The sequence below is a fragment of the Alosa alosa genome, chromosome 19 (genome assembly GCF_017589495.1).
Source record: "Alosa alosa isolate M-15738 ecotype Scorff River chromosome 19, AALO_Geno_1.1, whole genome shotgun sequence".
NCBI lineage: Eukaryota > Metazoa > Chordata > Actinopteri > Clupeiformes > Clupeidae > Alosa > Alosa alosa.
In genome coordinates, this window is record NC_063207.1 from 20,603,058 (window position 1) to 20,630,557 (window position 27,500).

The 27,500-nt window shown below is 43.9% G+C and overlaps 1 protein-coding gene across 1 annotated transcript in view; it reads left to right on the forward strand.

Annotated features, from left to right (window-relative positions):
* Positions 1-27,500, forward strand: part of ralgapa2 (Ral GTPase activating protein catalytic subunit alpha 2) — a 112,830-nt gene that overhangs the window by 51,813 nt on the left and 33,517 nt on the right. The window contains 20 exon segments of the mRNA XM_048270721.1: positions 293-315; positions 317-410; positions 648-748; positions 971-1,058; positions 1,435-1,608; positions 4,378-4,571; positions 4,937-5,035; positions 5,680-5,835; positions 11,338-11,466; positions 11,756-11,884; positions 12,292-12,350; positions 12,497-12,605; positions 14,210-14,320; positions 14,455-14,523; positions 15,123-15,260; positions 19,377-19,560; positions 21,219-22,053; positions 23,609-23,680; positions 24,919-25,042; positions 26,460-26,615. Of these exon segments, the coding sequence (XP_048126678.1) occupies positions 293-315; positions 317-410; positions 648-748; positions 971-1,058; positions 1,435-1,608; positions 4,378-4,571; positions 4,937-5,035; positions 5,680-5,835; positions 11,338-11,466; positions 11,756-11,884; positions 12,292-12,350; positions 12,497-12,605; positions 14,210-14,320; positions 14,455-14,523; positions 15,123-15,260; positions 19,377-19,560; positions 21,219-22,053; positions 23,609-23,680; positions 24,919-25,042; positions 26,460-26,615 (3,044 nt within the window).

Sequence of the window (27,500 nt, forward strand, 5' to 3'; positions counted from 1 at the left end):
GTGGAGTTTAGAAATGGGTTAATTTAAAAAGTATCATTTTATGTTCAGTAGAATTGGAAATATTGATAATTCATAATACCCATACCAATACTGTGTGTATGCTAAACTTGCTCTATCTTTTTGAGTACATATGTGTCTCCAATGGATGTATATCTGTTATAGTGTATCTTCTTAGAGTGTAACCATTAGAATCTGACCATTAGATTTACAGTAGATTACTGTAGATGGTCAGTGTGGCCATGTGGTCATGACCGTGTGTGTGTGTGTGTGTGTGTGTGTGTGTGTGTGTTAGACCTTGAGGAGTGCCAGGTGGCGGAGGGGGGGGGAGGGTGAGGGGGAGCCGGAGAGCCCTCTCCTGCGTAGCAGCAGTACGTCGGACATCACGCAGCAGCTCACCGACTCCTTCCCAGGTACCAAGTCCATAAAGCATAGTATAGGCTTTACCTGACTTGACCTGTACTTGAACTTGCTCTGGATAGAAATGTTTGTTTAATAAGTATGCAAAGCAGATATGGTCAAACTGTGTATAAAGTACTTTTAAGCAGAGTATTCTGTGAGTGTGTGCGTTAGTGTATGTGTCTGTGTTTGTTTGTGTGTATGTGTGTATGTGTGTGTAAGTGTGAAGTGTAACGTGTATGTTTTTACAGGTCAGCGGAGAGAGGACTCCCCCAACATGGGTAGCGCTGACGGCAGGACCTCCGTGTCGGAGAGCGGCTCCACGGGCAGGAGGGACAGCGGCCCTCCCGCCGTGAGTGGCCCATTGGCATGCCTCCATCCCACCATTTCAACCAGACAAGCCCTTTCTCTCCTCTTTTATTCCGTAGTGATCATTAACTCTCCGTAGTGATCATTAACTCTTTATTTCCTGTCTTTTATGTGTGGTGTCATAGTGCTTTTACTACATTGTCTAGTCCCAGTCTGGAAGTGGGGAAGGAAGGTGGGCTCTCATTCTGTGTCCTTTATTTCATAGATTCTGATTCGTCGGAGCAGCAGTCCATCTGATCAAGAGCACTCAGAGACGCAGCCTCCCTATATGAGGACTAAACTCCGGGAAAAAAGTATGACTTGCTCAATGCTCATACTAGCCAGTTACATACTAGCCAGTTAGCAGGAAAAAAAATATATTGCCCAATATCAATGGTAACGTGCAGGAACATTGTCCAACAACATTGCTCAAAAAGTTGCCTTGTGCATCAGCAGCTTATATGAAGTGCTCATCAAACACTCAATGGTGCGGGGATTTGCATTGAGAACGCTGTTTATCACATTTATTATTAATGCATTGCATATGTATCAGTAATAACATAATTTGCATTATTTGAATACATTTCTTGGAATACCACTTCATTCGTGGAATGTTTTGTTTGTTTGTTTGGTTGCTTACCATTATCATGACCATTTTCTGACCATCGTGATTTCCTCTGTGATGCTAAGGCGAGAGCATGAGCAGCGAGACGTCCAACGGCTATCTCAACGATGCCGACGCCAGCCTGCTGGCCTGGCAGGCCTTCGAGGAGGAGCCGCCAGACTCTCCTCCGCCCAACGACCTGAACTCAGACACAGACCACCAGCGCAGCCTCCTTCTCAGCCACACGGAGGCGCTAGCAGGTAAAGCAGAGCCTTGGCGAGCTGGAGGGGAGATGCACTAGAGGCATGCATACCTCTGCTCCTGCTATCATTGTTCAAATGTTGGCCAGTCCTGTGCGTTAATTGGTCTAGTTCATGTCAAACCAACATGCAAGAACAGTCCCAACCTCTGATAATTGACTTGCATATCTGTCTTGTTTTCTTCCTCAAAGTTGTGCCTGTGCGTGTTTTGTGAGTGTTTCAACATGAATCAAATGTGATCCATCACTTGTAATCACAAGCACTGTCTGTTGTGGCATAAAATATGTATTGTGATCGTTAATTCACATCAGACCTGGGGCACCCGTTTGTCTTTTGAAGTAATTGAAGAGTGCAGCAAGCAGTTCTCCTGCCAAACATATTTGAAATAGTTTAAGCATGTGCATGCTCAGATAGATTTTCAAATACATGTGCCATCCCAAGCACATGGATCAGCGCTGTGTCTGCTAGTCCTCTACCAAGTACTTCCTAAAGACAAGGAATGGATTCCAGGTCAGATTGAGACATTCTCTAAATGTTGTGATTGTGAGCCTACAGTGTACCCTTGACTGTGTCTGTGTCGTTCCACTGTCTCCTCATATCACCCCTCCCCACTCCTCGTCCATCCGTGTTTAGGTTCCGAGTGCCCCCCCCCCCATTCCCCACGTCCCCCCGCCTCACCGGCTTTGCTGGTGCCCACCGGTTACCGTGATGGCACCCAGCTGCTGGAAGACGCCATGCAAACCGTCCTGCACATGCCAGAGGACCTGGGTACTTCCTGTCTCTGCTCATAGGCCATGGCTCTGCCCCGCTCACACCCTCACTCTTGCTCTACTCCTCCACCCTCCTGCCTCCCTCTTTCCTCTCCTTCCCTGCTCTCTCTTTCTCTCTCTCTCTCTTCTTTCCTTTGCTGGGTTAAACACCTATTCCCTGCACTTCCTGTATACGGCTGCAGATCTAACCAGTCCTTTCATTGCCTTTACTAATACTGCATAATTAATTGTCACGACTTTCAATTTCCTAACTAATCACATTTTCCTTTTAAAATCACTTTATTTGTTAGTTGAATCGATTCAGTTATGTTATGGTTACATGCACAGAATATAAAACATTCAGTTATAGGTTTTAGTGTTTAGATCTCTTGCAAGGTCAGTTTTGAACAGTTTTGGTTCAGATTAGTCTTGGCCAGAGTCAAATGTCTGCCTGTCCATTCCTGTGACTCACGAAGCTTTTCTTTATTAATCAGCATGCGGTATTTATAGACTAGTGGTTTGATTGCATGGCACCCTATCTTTCTAGTCTCATCATTTTCAAAACAACAATTTCAATATAGCTGTAAAGTGTAAATCAAGATGTTGTAATATGTTATTAATAAAGTTTACAGTGAGACAAGGCACTAATAAATTTAGCCCTTAATTGTTTTAAGGCTTTTGGGGTTTTATTTCTTTTTATTAATAATAGGGATGTGACAAAATAATGATATGGCAATATATCATATAACTTCCTGTTTGCGATGTGTTATCGATCGCGCCTAATATCGATATTATTACTAAAACATTGAATTATACAATTTAGATTCTAAACTTACTCATCTGACAATTTGACTTACCAGAGTCACTACTTCATATATCCTCAGGGTGGCGCTTATTGAATGAATGAGGGTAATCCTATACACGCTGTCAAATTATGCTTATATCTTTAAGAGGCACTAAGCTAAATCTCTTTGCACTTTTTCCACTGTTTCAATTCAGTTGTGAAATGCAGTGAAGAGATACAGAATTCCAGCTTTTTGCCTTTTTCTTCATCTGTATACAGATAGTGTGATGTCTCGTAGATTAGTCTTTTGCCAGTGTATTGATTACTGCAGAATTGCTGCATTGTGATATTGTTATGGCGGGGTATTTTGACAGTATTGATTTGTGAGTTACTCTGTGATTCCCAGCCCTAGACATTAAGCAAATGAATTGTGTGAATTGTACACATCCATCACAGGAAATAATCTAATGATCTGAGTTAATCTAAATTTCTGCAAAATCAGTCCAGTCCATTTTCTCTTCTGATGTCATTTCCTCTATGTCGGCCACTCTAGTTTTGCAGACGTTTGTCCGATTGTTCTCCCCTTCTCCTCCTGCCTGTCCTTCCCTCAGCTTAACCAGGCACTGTCCCGAGTTTCCCCTCCATCCTGCTGCAGCCCCCCGTGCTTGGCTTCTCTTCTTCTGGGTGTTTTTCCACCTGCATCCCACCGGTGTGCTGTGCTCACTGTTAACCCCACAGGACAAGTGTTCTTGCATGTGTTTGTGTGTCCGACCTCACAGCACTGACTGCCACCCTCCTCCTGACTGTTGTTCTGTGTCCTGCTGCTGCTGCCAGTAGGGTGGAGAGCCTCGTCCTGTCTGCTGCTCATGGGACTGAAGCATGCAGCACTGTGGCCTTCTCCGTCAGGCAGCACGAGCTGCCCAGTCTCCCTCTAGGCTTAGCTCTCACTCTCTTTCTTTCTTTCTCTCTTGTGCTCTCTTTCTCTCTTTCGTGCTCTCTCTCTCTATCTCTCTCTCTCTCTTTCTCTTACCCTCTCTCTTTCTTTCTCTCTCTTTGTCTCTTTCTCTCTTCTTGTGTCCTTCTCCAACCATCTCCATCTCTTCAAATCTTGTTTTATCTCTTTCTTTCTTTCTTTCTTTGGCTGTCTTTTCATCACTCTCTCTCTCTTTTCATGTTGTTTTTTGTCACGATCCCTCACTCTCTTACACTGTGCTGTGTCGTCGTGTGCGTTTGCAGACAGCAGTGAGTTCTTGGCGGACGACGTCAGCATCATCGCGGGTGGCAGTCTAACGGGCTGGCATGCGGACTCTGCCTTCGTCCTCTGGAGGAGGATCCTGGGAATCCTCGGGGATGTCAATGCCATCCAGTGTCCCCGCATCCACGCTAAGGTGTTCAGCTACCTCTACGATCTTTGGCACAAGTTGGCAAAGGTACGTCTGCTGTTTCTTATGATGGAATCTGTGCGTCTGAATCTGAATCATATTCGAATCTGAATCATATTCATTTGGATGTATTTGTCACATACACAGTTATAATAGTGTACAAGTAGTAATGAAATGAAATTAAATAATAAAATAAGATAAATAAGTATAGATTATAAAAAATATATGTATATATATTAAAAAGACCCAGTGTAGGCTTTATAGACTACTACTGATTGCAAATTACAACAGTTGGAACCACCACATTAAGGAAGTCCAGGGTTTTCATTAAAGTGGCAGGCATGTCTATGTTGAGGAGCAGAGCACCTGTTCATCATCCAGGTCCACTTTGTCCTTTTCTTCACGTCCTACAGATTAGAGACAACCTGGGCATCAGCGTGGACAATCTGTCTTCTCTCCCTCAGCCTGTCTTCATCCCCCCTCTCCGCATGCTCGCCTCCTGGCTGTTTAAGGTATGAGCGGCCCTTGCTTGGGCTCTGCTGAGTTATCAAAGCCCTTATAGACAAACCCCCACTCAGCGGCCATCTTGGTAACGCACTTTGGGCAGTTATCGGGCAGCTATTTTCCTATTCACGTGATCACGGAGGCATATGTAAGGGTTATTTACATTACAGGAAGGGGCAGGATATGTGTAGACAGCTGCCATATTGGCCAAATGAACTACAGGTAACCCCATGCATTTCTATGGAGGATTCTTTGAGTGTAATGATACATAAATAATTGCATTTGAATTTATGCTCGACATGATGATCATTAAAGTATGACTTCAGAATAATTAGCCTTAATTGACTTCTTTCTGGTAAGCTGTTTGGCCAGTCTGGTCTTCACTGGTGTACTAGCTTTGTAGCTCTGATGTGTTTCTGGCTTGCTTTCCAACTTTGTAGTTATAGTCAGATTTATATTCAGTCACTCACAATTATATCTAGACTACTTCTTTTGTCATTTCTTTGGAAACATGGGGATAGGAGCAGGCTTCTACAGTAAGCACAAGAAGGGAGAAAAGGCCACACTTTGCATAGGTTAATTTTACTGCCATAAAGTTACCTTATGGAAAGTTCTACTTTTGCTACCTCACTTTCACCTCCGTCCTGTTTAGGCCACCATGTTGCCATCGGAGTTCAAGGAGGGGAAACTGCAGGCCTACAGACTCATCTGTGAGTTGATGACCAAACACCAGGACGTGATGCCCAACAGAGAGTTCCTGGTGCACCTCTACGATGTCATGCACAAGGGCTTCAACAGCAATGACCAGGTGAGTCTCCGCACGTCTACCTTCACATTTGTTTAAGTTACTTCAGAGCAGTGGTTCTTAACTGCTCTGGCCTTCGGACCCTCAATTTCCCATGGTCATTAAGTCGCGACCCATATTTCAGCGTTCAAGCCAACTGATACGATGAGCTATGTGGTAAGATGTGGAAAGTGTCTCTTGTGTCACCTTTCAAAGTACTCAACAGGTTTGTCTTTGACAGTTGGGTGCTTTTTTTCCATGTGGCGTTTTAGTTGGTGGTTTCATGGTCTCATATGCCAGCCATTTACTGTCCTCAACATAAGTGAATCCATACTTCGTTTTGCCATATTTACTGTTAAAATTATATCAAATAAAGTCTAAAGTCTATCAAAATAAAGGTCTGACATTAGAATTGATAGGGTAGCATTTTAAACAGCCATTCTTTGCAAGCTCCGAGACTCACTCAGAACGGTTCCACAACCCACATTTGGGTCCTGACCTACCAGTTAAAAAACACTGCTTTAGTGGACAGTCTCAGATATCAAGGCAGCTGTAACTGGAATAGTGATTGAGGTTGGCCTTTGACTCACATAGGGCACCTTTTACAAAGCCAACATATCAATTACACATTTCTCCTACGGTACTGAAATGTTTCATTGCCATCATCCACCCTCATGGATGCCTCATCTAGGAAATCTGCTTTCCTACTGTACACATGGACTGGATTTGACTTCACATTTATCTTTCTTTTTTTTCTAACTGAAATTAATGCACATGACAATTTTCTGACCTATCCTACGCTGTCATTTCCTTAGAGCTTTTAAATCTAGTGATGGTCTCTGATTTTGCTTCATAACTTTTCACCACTAGATGGCACACTACTCACACAGTTTAGTTTTGAGATTGTTCATTGTTTGATGTGCACGATCAGCAGAGAGAGAATAGGTCTCTAAATCAGCACAGTGCATTGTTTACCTCCCATTCAGCTGTTGAACAGAAAGGATAATTTGACATTAATAGATTTTTCTGTTCATAGTTTTGTCTGTTGTCTGATGATTGGCATGGGAGGGAAGTGAGGTACATGTCAAGAAGTGACTACTATTTAACAAACAAAGTTATTACACTAAGAATATTAATGTTATTAATGTATAATATTATGTTAATTTTATCATATTAAAGGTGCTCTAAGCGATGCTTGGTAACATCACTTCTGTTGACATTTAAATAAAACAGAGAGCTAGCTCGCTACTTCCTCCTCCTCCCTCCCGTGCAATTGAAACTCTCCTAAACTAGCATCTCGTCTGTGATTTGCTGGAACAGTTTGTTTTGTTTTTATGGGCTAGGTTTGCCCAGGTTGTTTTTGTTGCCGTTATTGGTGCCTGGGCTGTCCACAGAGATCACATTTTTTTAAAGTGTATTCAGGACACAGGACACAGGCAGCTAGCGGATGGTGAGCCTAAAAGCCTAAATCGCTTAGAGCACGTATATTCATACTACAAATAGGTTAATGAGTACTCATTAAAGATTTTTATAAACAACAGATCAAAGGGACAAATATCCATTATCCGGTATATTGGCTTGCTGCAGATCTCCAACACATAGGGTAGTGAAATTCTAGATTTTTGATTATTTCTGTGCAATCACACACAAGGCCAATCACATTTTTGCATCCCCTACTGGAAGAGGCTGGAACTGACATTTTGGTCCCATCTATTCATTGGCTCCAACTACTAACTCGAATGACAAAATAATCAGTCTGGGTCCATATCTCTAGTTAGTTCCCCCACTGCAGCTCCAGGGAGGAGATCCCAACCCTGCTGGAGGAAAGGGGGGGGGTGATTGAATGAATGATGGAGATGAACTGATAAAAAGTGAATACATTCCTTTGTTTTGACTCTGAATGCCCACATATCTTCGCCTGGAGGATAGCTATATTCCACTCTGGCACGAGGACAAGCTCATTAGAATGTTTTCCATGTCATTAAATAATGTTGGAACTCCCGTCGCGTTTGTGTGTGTGTGTGATTAATTAAGGATTGAAGGCTCGGTGGCGTTTTGTGAGGGGCCTATGCTGGCAAGGATTGTGTGTGTGTTTCTTTGTGTGTGTGTGTGTGTGTGTGCGTGTGTGTGTGTGTTAAAGGGGCCAGAATGGGGATCTGTGGTCTTTTGTTGTGATTAAATACAATATGTAGCTGACTGGAAGAGAGGGCATGTTCAGATTTTGAGGGTTTTGAGAAAGAGAGACGAAAGTGGAGAATAAAATAGAGAGTGTCCATTTTCCCATTGAAGCATTACTGGATGACTAACTGTAATTTGACCTTTTATTTAAATAGGTCTCTATTTTTATCAAAAGCAGTAATAGTTTGATGTATTTATTCTTTCTGATGTACAGTCTTAACTATTGCCATATATGTCATATTTGATTACAGGACATGCTCTATAGGACAATTGGCACTTAAATGTATACTGAACTGTCAACACGTTTTCATGCTGGGAATTATCGATTTTGAATCAGTTTATTGCCCAAATTCCGTTTACTGTATGTCAATATTCTGTTTAAGGTGTTTTCATGACCCAATATTCCGTTTAAAACAGGCATATGCTAGGGTGTGCAAATGGTTTATTAATAAACCGAATATGGCCTTTTTCGGTTTATTTCAATCAGAATAAGACACGCATATTTGGTTTATTCCCAATAAACTGATTCAAAACCTTTTATTGGCTGCATGAAAACGTGATGCATGTATGGTATTAGTCATATGTTTTTCTTCCGTACTTGTGAAACAGCCTGTCTAGACTCTATTACCCGTTATTTTAGAATGTCATTTTCTATTTTTTCCTCCAGCAGAATGACTCCAAAGTTAAAGAGGGTCATTCAAGCAGTCCGTATATCCCACCATGATACCAAATATAATTTGTAACTGCCACTCCCTTTATATGCTGAAAGACTGCATCTTGGAGCACACCATACATGTCTGCTGGTTTGTGAATCACATGTGACTCACACAAATTATGTCAGCGCACAAGTGCACCTGCCGTAGCACCTCCAATATAGGAGAAGTGTTTTGTCTACTGTGATGTTAATTGTGCTTGTGATTTGCTTTGCTCTATAAAGGATAAAGGACCTTTTTCATTGTGCTGTCGGCAGGCCTGATTTGCAGCAAATCGCTCTGTTTGTGTGCACAGGTCGAGATCGACGATTGCTCTCCCTGCATTTCACCAGTAAAAAAACAAAACAAACAAACAAAACTGTGATTGTGCCTTTCACTGTTTGCTTAGTCAGTGGCGTGGCAATATTCCTTCGCAAAGTGCAGTACACAATGGACACCTACACAGAGCGATGAGGATTTCAATGAAAGAGCGAAACAAAATGAAACACCATTTCATTCTCAGTGCTCGCCAGAGTCCAGGGAAGGGGCCCAGTCCCTTTTGCGGACTTTGTGTTAATGTGTCCTTTTGTGGCACGGCAGGCAGAACCCACAGCCAGGGGTTTTGGGAGAGGCCCCACTGGGCAGAAACCATCTCCTGCCCCCACCCCCCACACACACACACACACACACACACACACCACCTTTATCGCAGGCACAAATTCAGATTGGATGTGCCTGCATTTACAGACGATAATGACAAACGTTCCAGGGAATTACAGCTTCGTTTAGGGTGAGCGTTTCAGGTAATCGTTCAGCCTTTTTTCTATTGCCATGGCTAATTGCAAGCAACTGTTCTGTATCTCTGAGGTCAATTATTGTAGAAATGAGGGTAAAATGTCCCTCCTTCCTAAAACAGACACTCCCACCAATTTCCCGTTCCCTGTTGGAGAGCTGTGTGTGTGTGTGTGTGTGTGTGTGTGTGTGTGTGTGTGTGTGTGTGTGTGTTGAAGACTTGTTTTATTGCTGCAGTTGGTTTTTATTCATCACTGCTAAGCTAACCACCCTCCCCCTTCCTTCTCCTTCCTGTGTTTACAAAGGATTCAATTAAGGAGATGAATGTAGCAGGTAGGGACTAGAACAGTGGCGTAGCAGGTGTTTGCCGAGGTGTGTGTTGGGTAAACACGCGGCCACCACACACACGTCTCATGATTGAGCATACAGATTTCTCCATGTCCCCCCCGTTTAAATAACAGGAGATGCTCACAGAAAATAATTATATGCTTATATTCTGAATTCTGAATCACAACAATCTGTGACCAGGTTGTCAAAAACATCTTGTGGTGTGCACAAGACATTTACATTTACATTTGCATGTATTCATTTTGTAAAACCAGCTTGCTGTAAACAAATCTGCCATTTGTTTGTCGTTTACTTGTACGCCGCTCTGTATGGATGCATCTGAGTAAATGATTAGATGTTGCTGTATGTCATTAGATTGAGACACTCCATCTGCCAGTGGGTTGAGCCTCATCAGACAATACCTGAGCACTGGTTTTAATTATGTGTGTGTGTGAGCATGAGCTTCTGTAAAGGTCAACAGAATAATTGTTTTGTTATGGTCCTGCCAATATGCTGTGACAAACCCATATGCTCTCCCCATCTCCACCTTCAATAAGTCCCGACAGGGCGAACCGGACCACGACGCGCAGCGGAGGGGTCTTGTTCCGCCCGGAAGGGACTTATTTTCCCAGTAATGACCGGCGTTCTATACATTATCCCGCTTATTACACGGCTACTTGCCAAAACAAAATAATAAACTCCCCACGATATGACTTTAGCCTACATAGCCTAGCCTATTTGTTACCGTTCATCGTGGCATTTGCTGAGAAACAAATAGTTTGCATCAACACACGCTGAACTTGAATCAAACATTCTTTAGAACACAGCTGATCAACCGTCTGCTTTCACGTTTGAATGAAGTTCCAGTCCTTGCGTAGTGATATGGAAGACGTATCAGAAGCACAAAACCCGTTGCCATTGACAGCGGTAATTATATGTTTGCAGCGGTAATTACATGAATAATATTTTACCGTAGAACTTTGGGAAATCCTATTCAAGCCAATGGAGCGTTCTACTTGTCTTGTGAAGAGCCGTGTAATAAGGTTAAATATTTACCTGCTGCGGCAGCTGTATCTATTAAACTTTGTCCACAAATGCACCGCAAATGATTCATCATAATGAAACCAATAGTGGTATTCATCATGGAGGGCATTGTGATATTGACCCTTTCAAGAGAGTTCCATTATCAGCATCATAGTTGGCCCCACAAGGCTTCCGTTTTAACATTCCATATGTTATCATTATATCCATATATCATATATCATATATCATATCCATATGTTATGCAGAGGAAGTAGATTGGGAACCAAATAGAACGTTCAAGCATTGTTTTTGTTTTTATTGTTGAAAGGGTCTATATGTTAAACAAGTGATGCTGTTTTTCCAGAGGATCGGACATTTTGTGACATTAAGGCTTCACAGGACTTTTTCTGATGCTGTGTGTTGAAATGACCGGGTTAATGATCTTCTTTTGTCTTCTTCCCCCTTTCTCTGTGTGTGTTTCTCCGTTTCTGTGTCCTCCTCCGTGTCCCGTCAGGATGTGCTGAACACTGTGATCAGGTGGTGCTCTCCACGCTTCTTCTTCCTGGGTCTGCCGGGCTTCACCATGCTGGTGGGCGACTTCATCACGGCCGCCGCCCGCGTCCTCAGCACCGACTCGTTTGAGGTGAGCTGTGAACTGTGGCGCAGCTGGAGACGGTGTCCATGCCATTCAGATCCAGGTGCCCACGGTGACCTGGGTTCAAGTCCAACCTGCAGTCATTTCCTGACCCCACCCCATCTCTCTCTCCCACTCTCTTCCTGTCAATCTCTTCACTGTCCTGTCATGATAAAGGCAACCCCCCCCCCCCCCAAAAAAAAAAAAAAAAAAACTATACTTAAAAAATAAAAGTTCCTTTGCAATGCTTTCCCTGATCCTGCTGACCTTTGGCCCTTGACCCATGTCTCTCTGTCAGGCTCCTCGGATTGAAGCGCAGACAGTCCTGGGCTCGCTGGTGTGCTTCCCCAACCTCTACCGACAGATACCCTCGCTCATGTCCACACCGGGGTCAGATGATCTAGAGGTCGGCAAGGAGGACATTAAGGTACTAGAATGAAAATGTGTTGAGGATCCTTGTCAGTTGTGTATGCGTACGCTAGAATGCAATCTTAGTCATTGGTGGTTGAAAATGACTGTAATGTTTACACCCATCACAGCCTGGATAAACAAATGATCTTAAATTAGTCCCAAATAAACCCTGTTTGATTCACTAGACCAGTGTCCTTAGTTATTACCAACAATTATGTGAGAGACATGTTGTATACACTCAGAAACAAATGTGTTCAATTTTCTGAAAAGAAAACTGTTTTACAACATGTTGGTTATTGTAAGGATGTATGTTCATGAACGTATGTATATGATTTCAATACCCCGCGTGGTGGGATCTGTCCTGTTGTGGTTGTCTTGATTGCTTTGATGGTTGAATATATTCTGTCTGTTCTTTCTCCAAAGGAGTTTCTGGTGAATGTGTTGCTGACAACTGCACGCAGTGAGCTGAGCGAAGGAGCCAGGTATGCCACTGACTGAAAACAAACCAAAAAGATCACTTATTTCCCTGCTATCTGGAAACTCTTGTATGAGACATTGTATGAGGATCAGACAAGGTATTATTATTGTGAATCAGAGACCTCACTTACAGTGTGTGTGATCTCTGCAGGTGTATTGCAATCTGTAGCCTGGGGATTTGGGTGTGTGAAGAGCTCGTACAACAGAACATCCCACATCAGGTCAAAGATGCCATCAACGTCCTCGGAGTCACACTAAAGGTGAGGCTGAAGCTACCTACACAGCTCTACATTAGTAACATTAGTGGAATGGGAATTGTTTGTATATTTTTGTTCGTTAATAAAATAGAAATAAAAAAAAAACTTGCTAAGATTGAAAGGTGTTGCTCATGTAACAATTTTATTACATTATTAATGGTAATCAGTTTCTACTGTACTGGTTATGTAAAGTGTATTTCTGCCTGTTTTCTATGGATGGATATGACATAAGTATGTATCTTGAGCATAGTTGGCTGTGAGTTGTTTTGACGTCGGGTCCTAGAGATCTTTTTTGGCCCGTCTCTGTTTCCAGTGGTGATGGTGGGGCTTTGAGAGGCCAGGCTGTCCAGAGTAATGCAGGGACATAGTGGTGTCATTTCCCGCCCACTTACCCCCAGATGATGGGTGCCCAATTTGGCTGCCTCTGCTCCAAGTTCTATGCCTCCACCCTGCCCCGTGGCCTCATCACCCCAATCACACACCCTCCCCACCCTCCCCAAAATGGACACGTAATCACTTTCCTCAACAACTTGACTCAGACTGGGTGCCTTGGAAAGTGTGTGTGTGTGTGTGTATGCGTGTGTGTTTGTGTGTGTGTGTGTGTGTGTGCATTTGTGTGTGTGTGTGTATGCGTGTGTGTTTGTGTGTGTGTGTATGCGTGTGCATTTGTGTGTGTGTGTGTATGCGTGTGTGTTTGTGTGTGTGTGTATGCGTGTGCATTTGTGTGTGTGTGTGTATGCGTGTGTGTGTGTGTGTGTGTGTGTGTGTGTCGTGTGTGTTTGTGTGTGTGTGTGTGTATTTGTGTGTGTGTGTGTATGCGTGTGTGTTTGTGTGTGTGTGTATGCGTGTGCATTTGTGTGTGTGTGTGTGTGTGTGTGTATGTGTGTGTGTGTGTGTGCTTTGGAAGGAATGACTACTCCAAAGGCAGAGAACAATCAGTAGCGCCTCTCCTCCCTCTTTTTGTCTTTCGGTATTTTCTTTCATCTCTTCCCTGATTGGAGAGACACAGAAGACAAAAAAAAAAAACAGGGTGAAAAATGTCTTGTTTTGAAGTTCAACTCCTGTGTCTGCTTCCTGCTTTGTTCACCTTTTCTCTGTCCTCTCTACTTATAAAGCCTTGTCCATGTACTCTGTGTGTTATTTTTATATTTATGTATCTATGTGAAAACTGTATAGCGTCAGAGAATGTCTAATAAGGGGAGAACTTCCACTCTCAGGAAACTTCCGGTTTCTGAAGGCGAGTGCAGAATGAATGGAGGTCTATGGAGCTGTACCCCTCAAAATCCACTTTTCTCGAGATATAGTTTTTTGTCTAGTAATTTAAATGTTGCATTCAAAAGGGGAGGCATTAGGTGAAAGAGACAAATTTAGCCGTCTAGCTCCATAGATGCCCATTCATTTTGCACTTGCCTGTGATCACCCCCAGTGGAATTCTGGTGGAACTGCAACCAAATTCGGTACAATGGGGTTTAATAGGGAGTGAACAGGCTCTCCATAGACGGACTCTGATAGCGTCTTTGACTGCCTATACTACATAAATGTATTATTATTACTTCCTGTCTCTCCTCTCTCTCCTCTCTTCCTACTTCCTGTCTCTCAATCCTCAGTTTGCGAATAAAGCGGTGGCCCAGGTGGCCTGCGACGTGTTCCAGCTGTTCATCAGCCACTGGCAACATCTCCAGAGACTGGAGGAGTCACTCCCAAAGAGAATCATCGAGGTCGGTCGCACACCAACACTCTCTCTCTCTTTCTCTCTCTCTCTCTCTTAAGGACTCCCTCTGGATTCATGTGGAAATATGCTGTGTGTTGTGTTTCCAGCAAAAAACACCTGTGTTTTTCTTTTACTATTTAGATCTTTGTGGCCACCATAGCTTTCCTCCTACCCAGTGCAGAGCATTCAACAGTGGAGGCAGACAAAAAGGTAAAGAAAACAGAAAATTGTCTGTTTCCTGTTTCTGTGCCTTCTGCAACAAAGTTACTCTGATGAAGGTCTGACTGGCCAAGGAGACGTCTGTTTATCAATAAACCGGCTGTACCGTGGAGTAAGCAGTGTTGCGCTTTTCTTTTCTTTTTTACTCTAAAGAAAACTGGGGGAAAAAAGCCCTGCGTGTGAAAACTATTTCCTTTGTTTTCTCGTTGGTTCTTTCATTTGCCTCCACCCAGAGCCTGAAGCATCCTGTCCTCCCTGTGGTCCCCTCTGTAATCCCCCTGCCTGTGTCCCCTCTGTAATCCCCCTGCCTGTGTCCCTCTGACTGTGGCGCTACCTGCTGATGTGTCCTTAACCTCGTTCTCACCTCTCTCTTCCATCTCCTTTCTGTCCCTCTTTCCTCTCCTCTCCTCTGCTCTCCACGGTGGTCATTGTTGACAGATTATTGATTCCTCCTCGGCTAGTGCTGGCCATTGGGCTGGTGCGAGTAGGGCTAATTGAAAGTGTCTGTTCTCGTTGTGTGTGTGTGTGTGTGTGCGTGTGTGCGTGTGTGCGTGTGTGTGTGTGTGTGTGTGTGTGTGTGTGTGGCTTAGTTGATGGTGGCTTTGCTGTTGTGCCTGCTGGACTGGTGTATGGCTGTCCCTCTTGTCACTCTGTTGGAGCCCATCACCATGCCTGTCCTGGATGACCCCGCATCCCAGAAGACCCCTCTGCTGGATTACATCTACAGGGTATGTGAAGTAGGATTACAGATATATTGGATGTTTGTTTGTTTGTTGTTGAGTTGTATTTGTCTTGAAAGTGACACTAGCCACATGCAGTATGTACAGTATGTTTGGATGGTCAATGGGCTCATTTGGGAGCTGTGCGAAATGATGCAAGGGTCCAATTTTGTCACATCTATATATTTGCAAGGCTTGAGCGTCATTTTTTTCTAGGGGCTCAGACGTTTATGAAGATGCATTGACAGAAAATGAATGAGGTGCTGTGTTGCCTTTCTCCATTTGGCAGATGCGGTCAGCAGTGGACCTTTGTCAGGGTGTCATCGTTGGACTGAGAAAAAAAAAAAATGGCCAAATTATTTAAATGTGCCATTGTTCACTTTTATATAACGGCCTATGAATGGCAGGCTGCAGCCAGTTGAAGGCATCCTCAGAAGAGACGATCTGCACCTGGTGCAAGAGGCACAAAAGGGAGAGGAAGTAGATGAGCAATGTAATTAGCCTGCAACTCTTCCAGCCCAGCCCTGCCCTGTGTTACCCCCCCCCACCCCCCACCCCCAAAGCACTCATAACACCATCAATTGTTTCTTTTAATCACTACACAGACAGATTTCTCTCCAGGTGGTGTATAGAAGCAATATCAATGGAGACCGTGTACATAATTGGCAGATAGAAAGATTATTTCAGGGCATTTTATTGGGGCCACGTTGACAAAGCCATGCATAACAGCAATGTACACATAACCTCAGAAAAGGAAAGGCATTTATTGATTTAATTCTGCTGTCATTTTTTTTACTATAGAACCACTCCCCAAAGTTCAGCAACACGGCAAATAAAGAACAAAACCCACATGCACCCATTTTCAGCCAAATAATAATATATCGTAACACCCCCAATTATCACCACTTTTGTTTGGAAATTCTAAAACAACACTGTTTTTTAACACTTCAAAATAACATTTGCTAAATGAACCTTACATTTTTCAGTAGCCATAGGTGTGTAGATTTGAACAAAATCTGGCTTGGTTCTTAACGGGAGCATTTACTGCCTGAAATATCCGATTTTGTTTACCATGCTCGGAGTTATAGTGCTGGCCTGATGGGTCGCCTATTTACGCCGTTTCAACGGCACATGAACGGTTAGACCGAGAATTCTCGTCATGAAATTAAAATTCCACTGGAGCTCCAAGCAGATGTGTACACGTGGCCTTACAACACTGTTTACAGCTCTTCGAGTCACGGTAAAATGTAATTTTTGGTACATAGCTAATTTAGATAAACTTATGGTGTGGGTGCTTGCGATTCTTTAGGAATCCGCCGTCTTGGTTTGTATAGAATATTAAGTGACACATACACGCAAAACGGCGGAAATACGGGTCCGACGGTAAAAGGGGGAGTTTCGACGGTAATGTTGTACGTACAAGTTGCAAATAATATAGTGTTGAACGTACACAGTGCTAATAATATATGCCTAGGCACACCCTATGGAATCTGTTGCTGAGCATTTTGAAAGTGCTGTAGCAAATAATCTAGATAGAGCACCTGCCAACATCAAATAGCAGTTACACACAATCAGATTGCAACAGGGTTTTTTTCCCCCTTGCTCCTAGAAGAGGCAGTGTGTCACAGCCCTTTAGAGAATCAATCCATCAATGCATTCATGCTCCTGTGCTTTAAATAGAGAACATTCTCTATCTTTAGCCTGTATTCTCGCCATTCTTCTCCTTTCTGGAAATAACAGCATGAGACTCTGTCCTGTAAAAGGCCTGATTGCGCTCAGAGTTTGGGAGCTCCATCTGTTGGGTCCGCCTCGGCAGCTGCACTGCACTATCCTGTGTGTGTGTGTGTGTGTGTGTGTGTGTGTGTGTGTGTGTGTGTGTGTGTGTGTGTGTGTGTGTACATTTCTGAAAAAAAGTGTATGAGTGCATGTGTGGTGTGCATGGAGGTGTGTGTGTTTGTGTGTGTTTGTGTACATTTCTGAAAAAGAGTGTATGAGCGCATGTGGTGTGCATGGAGGTGTGTGTGTGTGTACATTTGTGTAAAAGAGTGTATTAATGCATGTGTGAGATGGAAGTGTGTGTGTGTGTGTGTGTGTGTGAGTGTCATTAGTGTGAGCAAAGTCTGTGTGTGTGTGTGTGTGTGTGTGTGTGTAAAAGAGTGTATGAGTCCTGTGTAAGATGGAAGTGTGTTTGTGTGTGTGTCATTAGTGTGTGCAGAGACAAATGTGTGTGTGTGTGTGTGTGTGTGTGTGTGTGTGTGTGTGTGCGTGCATTCACTCATAGTCGCAGATGCATGTCCATTGTGTATTTTTTGTGACTTTTTTTCTCTCTTTTTTCATGCCCTGCTCTGCAACTGTTGCTATGCAAAGCAGCCACTTAGTTGTCCAGCAAGTAGCAAAGGTTCTTTTATTCATAAAGAGGAAGCACTTTGGGGCCGAGGTCTAGCAGCTGTTCGCTTCTGCTTCTTTCATCATGATTTTTCTCTGTAAACATGCACTCTCCCTCTCTCTCTCTTTCTCTCTCATTCTCTCTCTCTCTCTCTCACACAGACACACACACACACTCACGCGCATACACTCTCTCTGTCACTCTCTCACTGGCGCGCGCACGCACACACACACACACACACACACACATACACATGCACACACACACCTAGAAATGCCTGCATGCTTGTGTGACAATATAGTGAAATGGTTGCATTGCATAATGATGTGCATTTTTCCAGGCAAGACTGAAAGATATGTGAAGGAGATTCCAAATACATGTTAAAAAGGAAGGTTAAAAGAGAAATCTGTGAGTCATGTCCGTGAACTCCCATGTACATGCCCCCAGAGTGTAGCACTGTAGCTGCCTGGCTGCGTTAGCTGTTGGCTGTAGCAACTCGAGCTTGGTAAAAACCTATTATTTTCTATTTCAAAACTCGGTTTTCGGTTAAAGGATAACAGTCCCATTGTATGCAACTGGTTCAAAGAGTTCACTCGATCTGGGGCATTTTATAATGTGTTTACTTCAAAGTGATGCGTTGTCAAACATAGGAAACATATCCACAGATAGATATGTTTGTTGCAGCCATAAAGTGGATAAAGTCTTAACCAAATTATGCAGAACCAAGTTGTTTGGTCACTTAAATCTAATCTAACCCAACAAGTGGAAATGATGCCATCTGTTTTGAGCATCAATATCCACATCTATCACAGCTGAGACTGATTATGTGCCCATAAAGGCTCCACACCTCTGCCAGTAGATTTGTCCACTTCCTCCTAAGTTTGGTCTGCTTTGGGCATGACCCAGTTGAACTGTATATACACACATGCACGCTGGAGAATGGAGATTCCTACATAAACTGGACGACTAGTTGACATCATGTTCCTCATCGGGCTCGTATTGTTCTCAGGTTCTGAATCAGACATAGCTCAGCCGATACAGCTCTCTGGGATGGCATATTCATGAATTCTTCCTGGGATTAGGCAGAGCTGGTGCCTTGAGAGGGGCAGTGGGAGAACCACTAACTCTACATCACCCCTCGCTGTAGCTTCTTTCTGCCATGGAAAGTTCAGTGACTGTGTTTACATGCCCTTCAGTATCCCAGTTATGAGGCTTATCCTGATTTTGATCATATTCAGGATATGGTGTTTACACGAGCACTGAGAAACCTGCTATACATGATGAATACTAGTATCCCGGTTACCAACAATAAAGTTCTATTAGCACACCTTATCTGGGTTTCTAATATAATTGTGTGTTTGCATGCAAAACTTGGATAAGGTGTATACAGGGAACAGTGTCCCATTTTCTTTCGGAGTACTCCACCCGCTCTGCGTCACCCCTCACTGTGGTCTCTTCCATGTCATTTTAGATATACACAGGAGAGGTGTTACATTCTTAGTGCTATAGGTCGGGGATTTCACACAGCAGCCAGTCAACAACCAAGCCTATTTACCGTCAAAAACAAAATCACTAACAAATCATCCTTTGTGAAATATTCCCATTCAGTTGAACATGTCCTTCAGGCATATTTAAATTAGAAGGTATAAGAGAAGTCCCAGAATTGTAGCCATTTCTAAAGCACATTGAATTCATTCAATATTGTTGAATGACTTTGTTTTTGTCTCTGTCTATAACAGGTGCTACATTGCTGTGTCTCGGGGTCCAATCTTCACACCCAGCAAAGCCACTACCTCCTCAGCCTGGCTGATCTGTCCACGGATTACGACCCCTTCCTCTCCCTGGGTCAGGTGAGGAGCATGGACACCCCGCCAGCGCACTCCGCTGCTGGAGACTTCGGCAACTTGCTCACCGTGGCTGAAGGTACGAAGTCCAGACATGTAATACAGTGCCAGCTTTTGCTTAGCAGGTTGCTGGTCACTGGAATTGTATGACATGGATGAGCTTGTCTAGTGGATATAGCAGGAGTGTCAGACTGAGTGGGTCAGATTTGTATATGCATGTATAGTGTTTATACTCTATAATTATGCTCTAAAGATGCTGACAAAACACTGTTGTGAGCCATTGGATTTTTCTGTGATGTTTTGCCCTTATTTTTGATGTGTTTGCTGTACTTGCATTAATTTGAAATTAACATATGAAAATTAATGTGTGTACCGTGTTTGCATGTGTGTGTTGTTCATGCTTTGTGAAAGTGCCTGACCTGTACTTACCAGCACACATTTGACTTCACATGTCCCCCTCCCCGTCCAAAGTCCCTTAGAAACACTGCTTGATACATGGGAATTGAGTTACCCGCTTGCTAATTTGCCAGTGTACCATTAAAAGCACACAAAAAGCAACCACAGAAAAAAAAACACTATTTCAAATGGAATGGAATCTTTAAAATGGCGTGCATTAGTTGTCCCTTTCCACTCAGACAGCCCATTTATGCCAATTATTAAAAAAAATGCATTTTTTTTTTTAAATGGCCTTGTTTGACCTTGTCAATCCATTACATGACATCATGATGATCTGGCCTGGTCTTTTGAAGTTCCCTACTCTGTTTCCATTTGCACGTAGTTTGTATTTTTCAGGAGTGTCTTTAGATTGTAGAAACTTTGCTTTTGGATCTGTCATAAGGCAGGGCAGCACACTGTTCCATGTCTTTTTTTGTTTGTTTTGTTTTAACACAGCAGAAATGTCCCTTGGCTTTCCTCAGAGCCTCATGGACAATAGGATAGATTTAAAAGCAGTATGCCTTTACCATGACACATATTGATTAAATCACTTCAAAGGACCTCCAAGCATAGCTAATGCAACTCAACCATCCTTCTGAAGAGCTCCCTTTTTTCTTCTTTGATGAACATGATGGCATTGATAGCAGTGTCAAAATGTGAGCGTCACACGTTCCCTTTTTCCTCTCCCATCTTAATATGATGGGAATAATAATGGTGTCCCTTTCACTTAGGGCAGTCGTGAGCATTTACATAACTCTAATTCAGTAAGTGCTGCTGATCTCTATTCATGGCCACTGCAGAGATGCAACACTCATTAGTCCGCGGATCCTTTGGATAGTTTTGTCCCATTGTGGAGCATGAATGGCCTCTTTCAAAGGTGTCTCGTATGATTAGATGTGGCCCATAAAGGGTTTGTGAGCTTAGCATGGCGTGAAATGGAAAAAAATGGGGAATAATGATGGAGTAAGAGCTCACATATGAACCTTTCAAAGAGTGTAAGAACTAGACAAACATGTCTATACAGGGGGAGGCAGATAAGAGGGAAGCTGGGGGGGGGGGGGGGGTTGATGGAGAGAGTGGAATTATGTTCTGCTCTGGACCCATGGGTAATTATCCCTCCTCCACTCTCACGTCTCTCTCATGTCCCCTAAATGGTTTTGAAAAAAATATAGATATGGACCGTGCTCCCTTTATAGAGTCTTATAGAGAGAAAATTGCCTTGCAGTGACTAAGTCATCAGACATGTATCTTTCTTGTGCTTTTGGTGAGCTCAATCTTTTCCCCATTTCCGCTCCGTTTTAGAGAAGAAGAGGCGAAACATGGAACTGATCCCACTGACTGCCCGAATGATCATGACGCACCTTGTGAACCACTTGGGCCACCATCCGCTCAGTGGTGGCCCTGCACTATTACACAGCCTCATCAATGAAAACCATGACAACCCCTACGTGGAATCCTCTGAACTGTCATCTGAGGTTTTCAAGAGCCCAAACCTGCAGCTCTTTGTTTTCAATGACAGCACGTTAGTGTCATACCTACAGATACCCTCTGAAAGCTCATCCACAGTGCCTGGCATCAACAGTCACCCAAGGGACCACTCTGCACCCTCCTCTGAAGTCCGTGTCATTGTGCGTGACATATCAGGAAAATACTCTTGGGATGGTGGGGTCCTCTACCGAACTTTTGAGGGACACGTCCCACACAGTGGCGGAGATAATCCTGCTGACCACGCCAACATCTCTCCGCTTCCTACAAAACAGACCTCGGAGGGGGAACCTTCCCCTTGGGCGTCTGAGATTGGGGATGAGGAGGATGAAGATGAAGGCGTGGACGTGTTGGACCAGCTCCTGGAGGAGCTTGGCCATAGCAGCCCCGAGTGCCTACCCCAGCCTCGGCTAAAGCTCACCCAGCCTGCGCCCTCGCCCCTGGGCATGAACCTGGAACAAGAGGCTTTGATCATGGAGGCTATTCAGCGGCAGGCGTTACAGGAGGAAGAGGAGCTGGCCAGAAGAAAATGTGGAGACCCCAGCATCAGGGCTGCCCGTCAGAAAGAGCCTACATACCAGGAGCCCAAAGCTCCCTTTTATTTCTGCAGACTGCTACTGAATGACCTTGGCATGAACTCCTGGGACCGCAGGTACTGATAAACAATTCTCTGAAACGAAAGACCAAACAAGAGTTTTTTTTCCTGCTAGAACATACCTGTCAACACTCCCGTTTTCCCTGGGTTTCTCCCGTATTTCAAGGTCATCTCCCAGCACCCTCCCGTTTTGTTATTTCTCCCGGAAAACTCCCGTAATTTGCATGGCCATCAAACTTCATTTTAAAATCATTGATCCATTCAGGTTGCCAGATTGTGTATGAAATACACCCTACACATACATGATCATTTAGTTTTAATTTTAACCGTTTTGTCATAGGCTAAAACCTGGCAACCCAAAACCCAAATAAGAAAGCGGGTGCGACTTGAGCCAAAGAGCCTGAGTCTCGCAAGAAGCAAGCGGGCTAGTTGAATGGCCTACTCCAGAACTAGCTGTTGTGAAATTGTTGGGAATTTAATTGATTAACACATCACATAAACTGTTATTGAGTGTTGTTGATACACTGAACTTGTGCCCTCGGAACCAAATCTGACAGCAAGCAGCTTTGGAGTTTTGGAAGTAGGCTGCAGGCAGCTGGTGGATACATAACTGGCATGCGTAAGGTAATGGTAAGGTAAAAGCAATGACCGAAATGCAGTGCTGAAACATGTGGTGTATGAAACGTATTAAATATGCAAACACAGATCCGGTATAAACTGCCCCTTGAAATAAAATCTCCCGTTTTTGGAAAGCTAAATGTTGACAGGTATGTGCTAGAAGCATTTTCTGATTTAACGTATCCATAAGCTTTCTGGGTAAAATGATTGAGGACTTAAAAATTATCAAGCAACCTGTAAATTGCAGAATATAGATTTATTAATTCATATTTTGTCAGTTGATTATATTATATCTGTTTTCACATTGGGAAAATAGATACAAGGTTATGATAGGGTGCCCAAATTACATTTCTGAGTTAGAGAGGGGGTAGTGGTATTAATTGGGTCTGACTACCCACTGTTTTCCACATCAGTGGTTATTTGTCCCCTGTTGGTACAGGTTCTGCCCTTTTTCACGCCATTCCTGCGTGATTTTGGGTGAGCCGTATCGACCATTTTTCCCACCTCTTGTTGAGATCTTTCATTTCAGAGAGGCTTGGCAGGGCCCGACTTCTAATCTGGTCTCGGCAGGATCTGAGTGTCCCACTGGTTTCACTCAGGTCCAGTTTGGCATGTTTTCCGTTCCTCTAATGAGAGGAGCACACCCTTTGAAGAAGGTGTGAGACCACCTGTCAACAGGTGCCAGCGTCTTGTTTCTGTGGACAGCTACCACTGTTAAAGTAATTGTTCGCTCTCAAAGTAGACAGCTGGAATTCGGTAGCCCCCAAGACCTTTCAAAGGGGGCCTGAGCTTTTTGTTTACTTATTTGGTCTCTCTGGAAATACATTATCTGATCAAAAATCTGTTAGATAAGGTTGGCTCCATGTTGCAGTGTCTCTGTGAAATTACAAAGGAAATATGCAGGGATCTGGTTTAACAGTAAAGAGCTGGATTATAGAGATATTCTTTTTTTTGTAAATGTGCACTCTGTTTGGGTCTCTTTTCATTTTCACAGGAAAAGCTTTCATCTCCTGAAGAAGAACTCCAAGCTCTTAAGGGAACTTAAGAATTTGGATTCAAGGCAGTGGTAAGTTTCCCTTCCTGCGCTTCTATAAAATTGGCCAGGTTTCAAGAGGTTTTTCTGTGCCACATGCAATTTCCTCAGAAATGTCTTCCACACCCCTCTATGGATTGCATTTACTGTACTGTCATTAACAGCAACTGGGTTTCCTACAGCCACCGTAACAATCAGGAGTGCGCTCTGTGACTTCACCCCACATGATTACCCAGTATAGTTTCCAGTCTCTATTGTTTTGGCCATTTGGGAACAGGAGGTCACTCGTTTTGCAAATTGCTGTTTGTACTTTTAAATAGGTTCGAGGAATATGTTTGTTTTGCCTTTATTTTTATGTCACAGAAGACATAAACATAACATAACATAACATAAAACTGCAGTGGCTAGCACACTGATTTGAACTGGTATTTGGAAATGATGTTTACAACAACATTGGGAATGTTGTTTGAATGAAAATTCAATAATAATGAAATAAAAAGAGTAACCTATGATATGTGACATTCATGATGTGTCAACACTAATGCAGGATGTGACCATGAGCTCTAAAGCTGGAAAGAGCACTATTTAAGCACGCTTGTCTTAAAACCTGCTCTTTGACCACTCTAGGGTGCACCAACACACACACACACACACACACACACACACACACACGCACACACACAGGCACTCCCCCCCCCCCCCATCACCCTCAGCCCTCCTCACTCCTCCACATTTTTAATCCTGCCCATCACCGTCTGATCACAGCTCCCCTCCTTTGATACACAGCGATCAATAGGCACTCCAAACGGCTAATTACCAGGCTTATTTAAGAATGCCCGCAGGATTGGGCCGCAACCCCCCCACCCCAACCCCCCAGACCCACATGCCGACTCGGCGCATAGTAACCGCTGTCAGAACATACCAAACACCTCGGCACCACAACTACATGCAGCCGTGGCAACGGGCACAATGCTGCCAGGCGGATGGACTTCTGCACATGTCGTTACCCTGCTCCTTTGTGGGGGGGTTACTCTCTTACGTGCCCAAATCGCTCACATTCCACTCACTTGTCCCCAAGGCCCATTAGCCAATACCGCACCAGGAATGTTCGATTGGGGTTATCTGTGGCAGTTTGATGTTTTCTTTTTTGTGATTACATACTCCATACATTTTACTACAAAGAACTGAATGAAAACACTAAACTACTGTGTATAGGGAGGGAAAGAGGGGTGACATGTCATGACATGGATGGTGTGTGTTTGTGCTTTCAGTCGAGAGACACACAAGATTGCCGTCTTCTACATCGGTGAAGGACAAGAGGACAAGTGCTCGATACTGTCCAATAATGAGGGCAGCCAGGCGTACGAGGACTTTGTGTCTGGACTGGGATGGGAGGTACTGAATTCAGTCATTGACATTTAGTGTGACGGTACTCAACACTGTAGTCTACAACATCTGCAAGAGTTAGTTAGGCAATAAGCCCCGAGAGGCTGTATGTTCCACTGATTTTAGAACAGCCGAGGGACGTTGTTAGGCACGACGCACAGCGGTTCTAACAGTTCTAAAATCAGTGGAACCTATGGACTCAAGCTTTTCTAAAATGGTTGCTACATATATCTGGGAAGATTTCATAAAATAAAGGCACAGCAACAAGAAATGTAATGATTTATGTAAGGGTTAATGTATGTAACGCCGGTCATTATCGGGAAAATAAGTCCCGAAAGGGCGAACCCTGAAGGGACTTATTTTACCGATAATGACCGGCGTTCCATACATTATCCAGCTTGTTATACGGCTACTTGCCAAAGCGAAAAAATAAACTCCACATGAAATGTCTCTTTACATTTATTTGTTACTGTTTTGTCATGGCTTTTGCTGAGAAACAAATAGTTCTCAACACACACTGAACTTGAATCAAACATTCTTAAGAACACAGCTACTGTAAAGTTCCATTGCAAGAAGTGACCGGACTACTTGCGGAGTGATATTAAACACGTAAATCAGAAGCACAAAACCCGTTGCCATTGACAGCGGTAATTATATGTTTCAGTGGTAATTATATGAATTTATTTTACTTTATTACACGGCTCTTCACAAGGCAAGTAGAACGCTCAATTGACTTGAATGGGATTTCCCAAAGTTGTAGCGGTCATTATTTCCGAGGAAAGGACCTCTGGAAAAAATAATGACCGCTGTCAATAAGTTCCTTCAGGGCGGAACAAGACCGGTTTGCCTTGTTGAGACTTATTTTCCCAGTAATGACCGGCGTTCTATACATTATCCCTTAAGTAGAATGTTGGGAAATCCCATTCAAGTCAATGGAGCATTCCACTAGCATTGTGAAGAGCCGTATAATAATCATAGATAATCATTCTTCCACCAAGAAATATAATTCCTCTATCTGAATGGTTGCCAAGCAATGTCAGGATGCAGCTACTCTAGCGTATGTATGAAGTTGTTGTGGTAGCGCACTACTATAGAACGAAATGTGGTCAAGGTGTATGTTTGTGTTTGGATTTTACAACAGCATCGAACGCAATTCAGCCAATCATAATCAAGGACCGAAACGATCCGTTTTAGAATGTGTGTTATATTGTGATTTCAAAAACAACAAAAACAATGCAGCGAAGCGTAATGCTCTACAAAATGTTGACTTTAAATGTTTGCTTGTCTCCAAGTCACCATTAGCTCAATGTTGTTTTCTGTGCCACCGGAAATGCCCATGTTTGAATGAATGCACATGTTTGTTTATGCAGTTGAAAAGATGTGCTTGCTGGTTTTGATGAATCTCCTATATTTTGATGTGCTGTAGGTGGACCTGGCGACACACTGTGGTTTCATGGGGGGCCTCCAGCGGAATGGCAGCACGGGTCAGACGGCACCCTACTACGCTACCTCCAACGTGGAGGTCATCTTCCACGTCTCCACCCGCATGCCGTCTGACAACGAGGACTCGCTCACCAAAAAGGTTCCGCCTCTCTCTCTGATTGGCGTCTTGTGTTTGTCTCCTGTCCCAGACTCCTCAGTCTGACCTCTCTGCCTGCCTCTGTCTAGCTATCGCTCCCTCACCTCTGTTCTCAAAAGTCTTTCTTTTCCTTTTTCGTTCATATCTTCACAGACTTATTCACTCTCTCTTAACTGTTCTGTGCCATAAGATAGCATGAACATGAAAGGTAGGTGTCTGGAGCTTAAGTTCACAAAACACTTGCATTGATTCGCCACCACACATTAGCTTCAGCAGGCAGGCTAATGAATGAGGACGAAAGCGGCATAGCGCTAAAGGCTGAAGGAGCGTGGCGAGTCTGTGGATGGCTGTGCCGTGGCGGTCATGCAGTGGATTAGGACGATCGTCCACTCCGTCGCTGACTAAATGGCAGAGGAGCTGAAGCGAGCAGTGGCTATGTGCCGTGGCGGTAATGGCCCAAATTTACAAAGGGAGGGCGCGGGGTAGGGAGGGGGCCGCCAGCGCTGTGACCGGGCGCCGGATTTGCCCATTAGCTCTCCCCGCCAGGGCAGAGGGGCCGGCCGGATGCCAGCGGGACTCTGCCATCGAATTCCGTGCCGTGCCGGCGGGAGGCGATTGACGCAAGGAGCGGAGACGGGCGGAGAGGAGGTTCGCCCGCAGAGACGTGAGCCACCAGGGCCAGTCCTGCCAATCCGATCATGCAGCAGCCTGCTGTGAGGGCGAGAGGGAGGGGGGGCAGACAGACAGACAGACGAATGGACAGACCGAAGCGGAGAGAGAGGAAGGAAATTCAACTGGATGTGTCCTCCACAACCACTCTAAATATGAGTACCCACCTCCCTCCCTCTCTCTCACTCTCACTCTCTCTCCCTCTCTCTCATTCTCTCC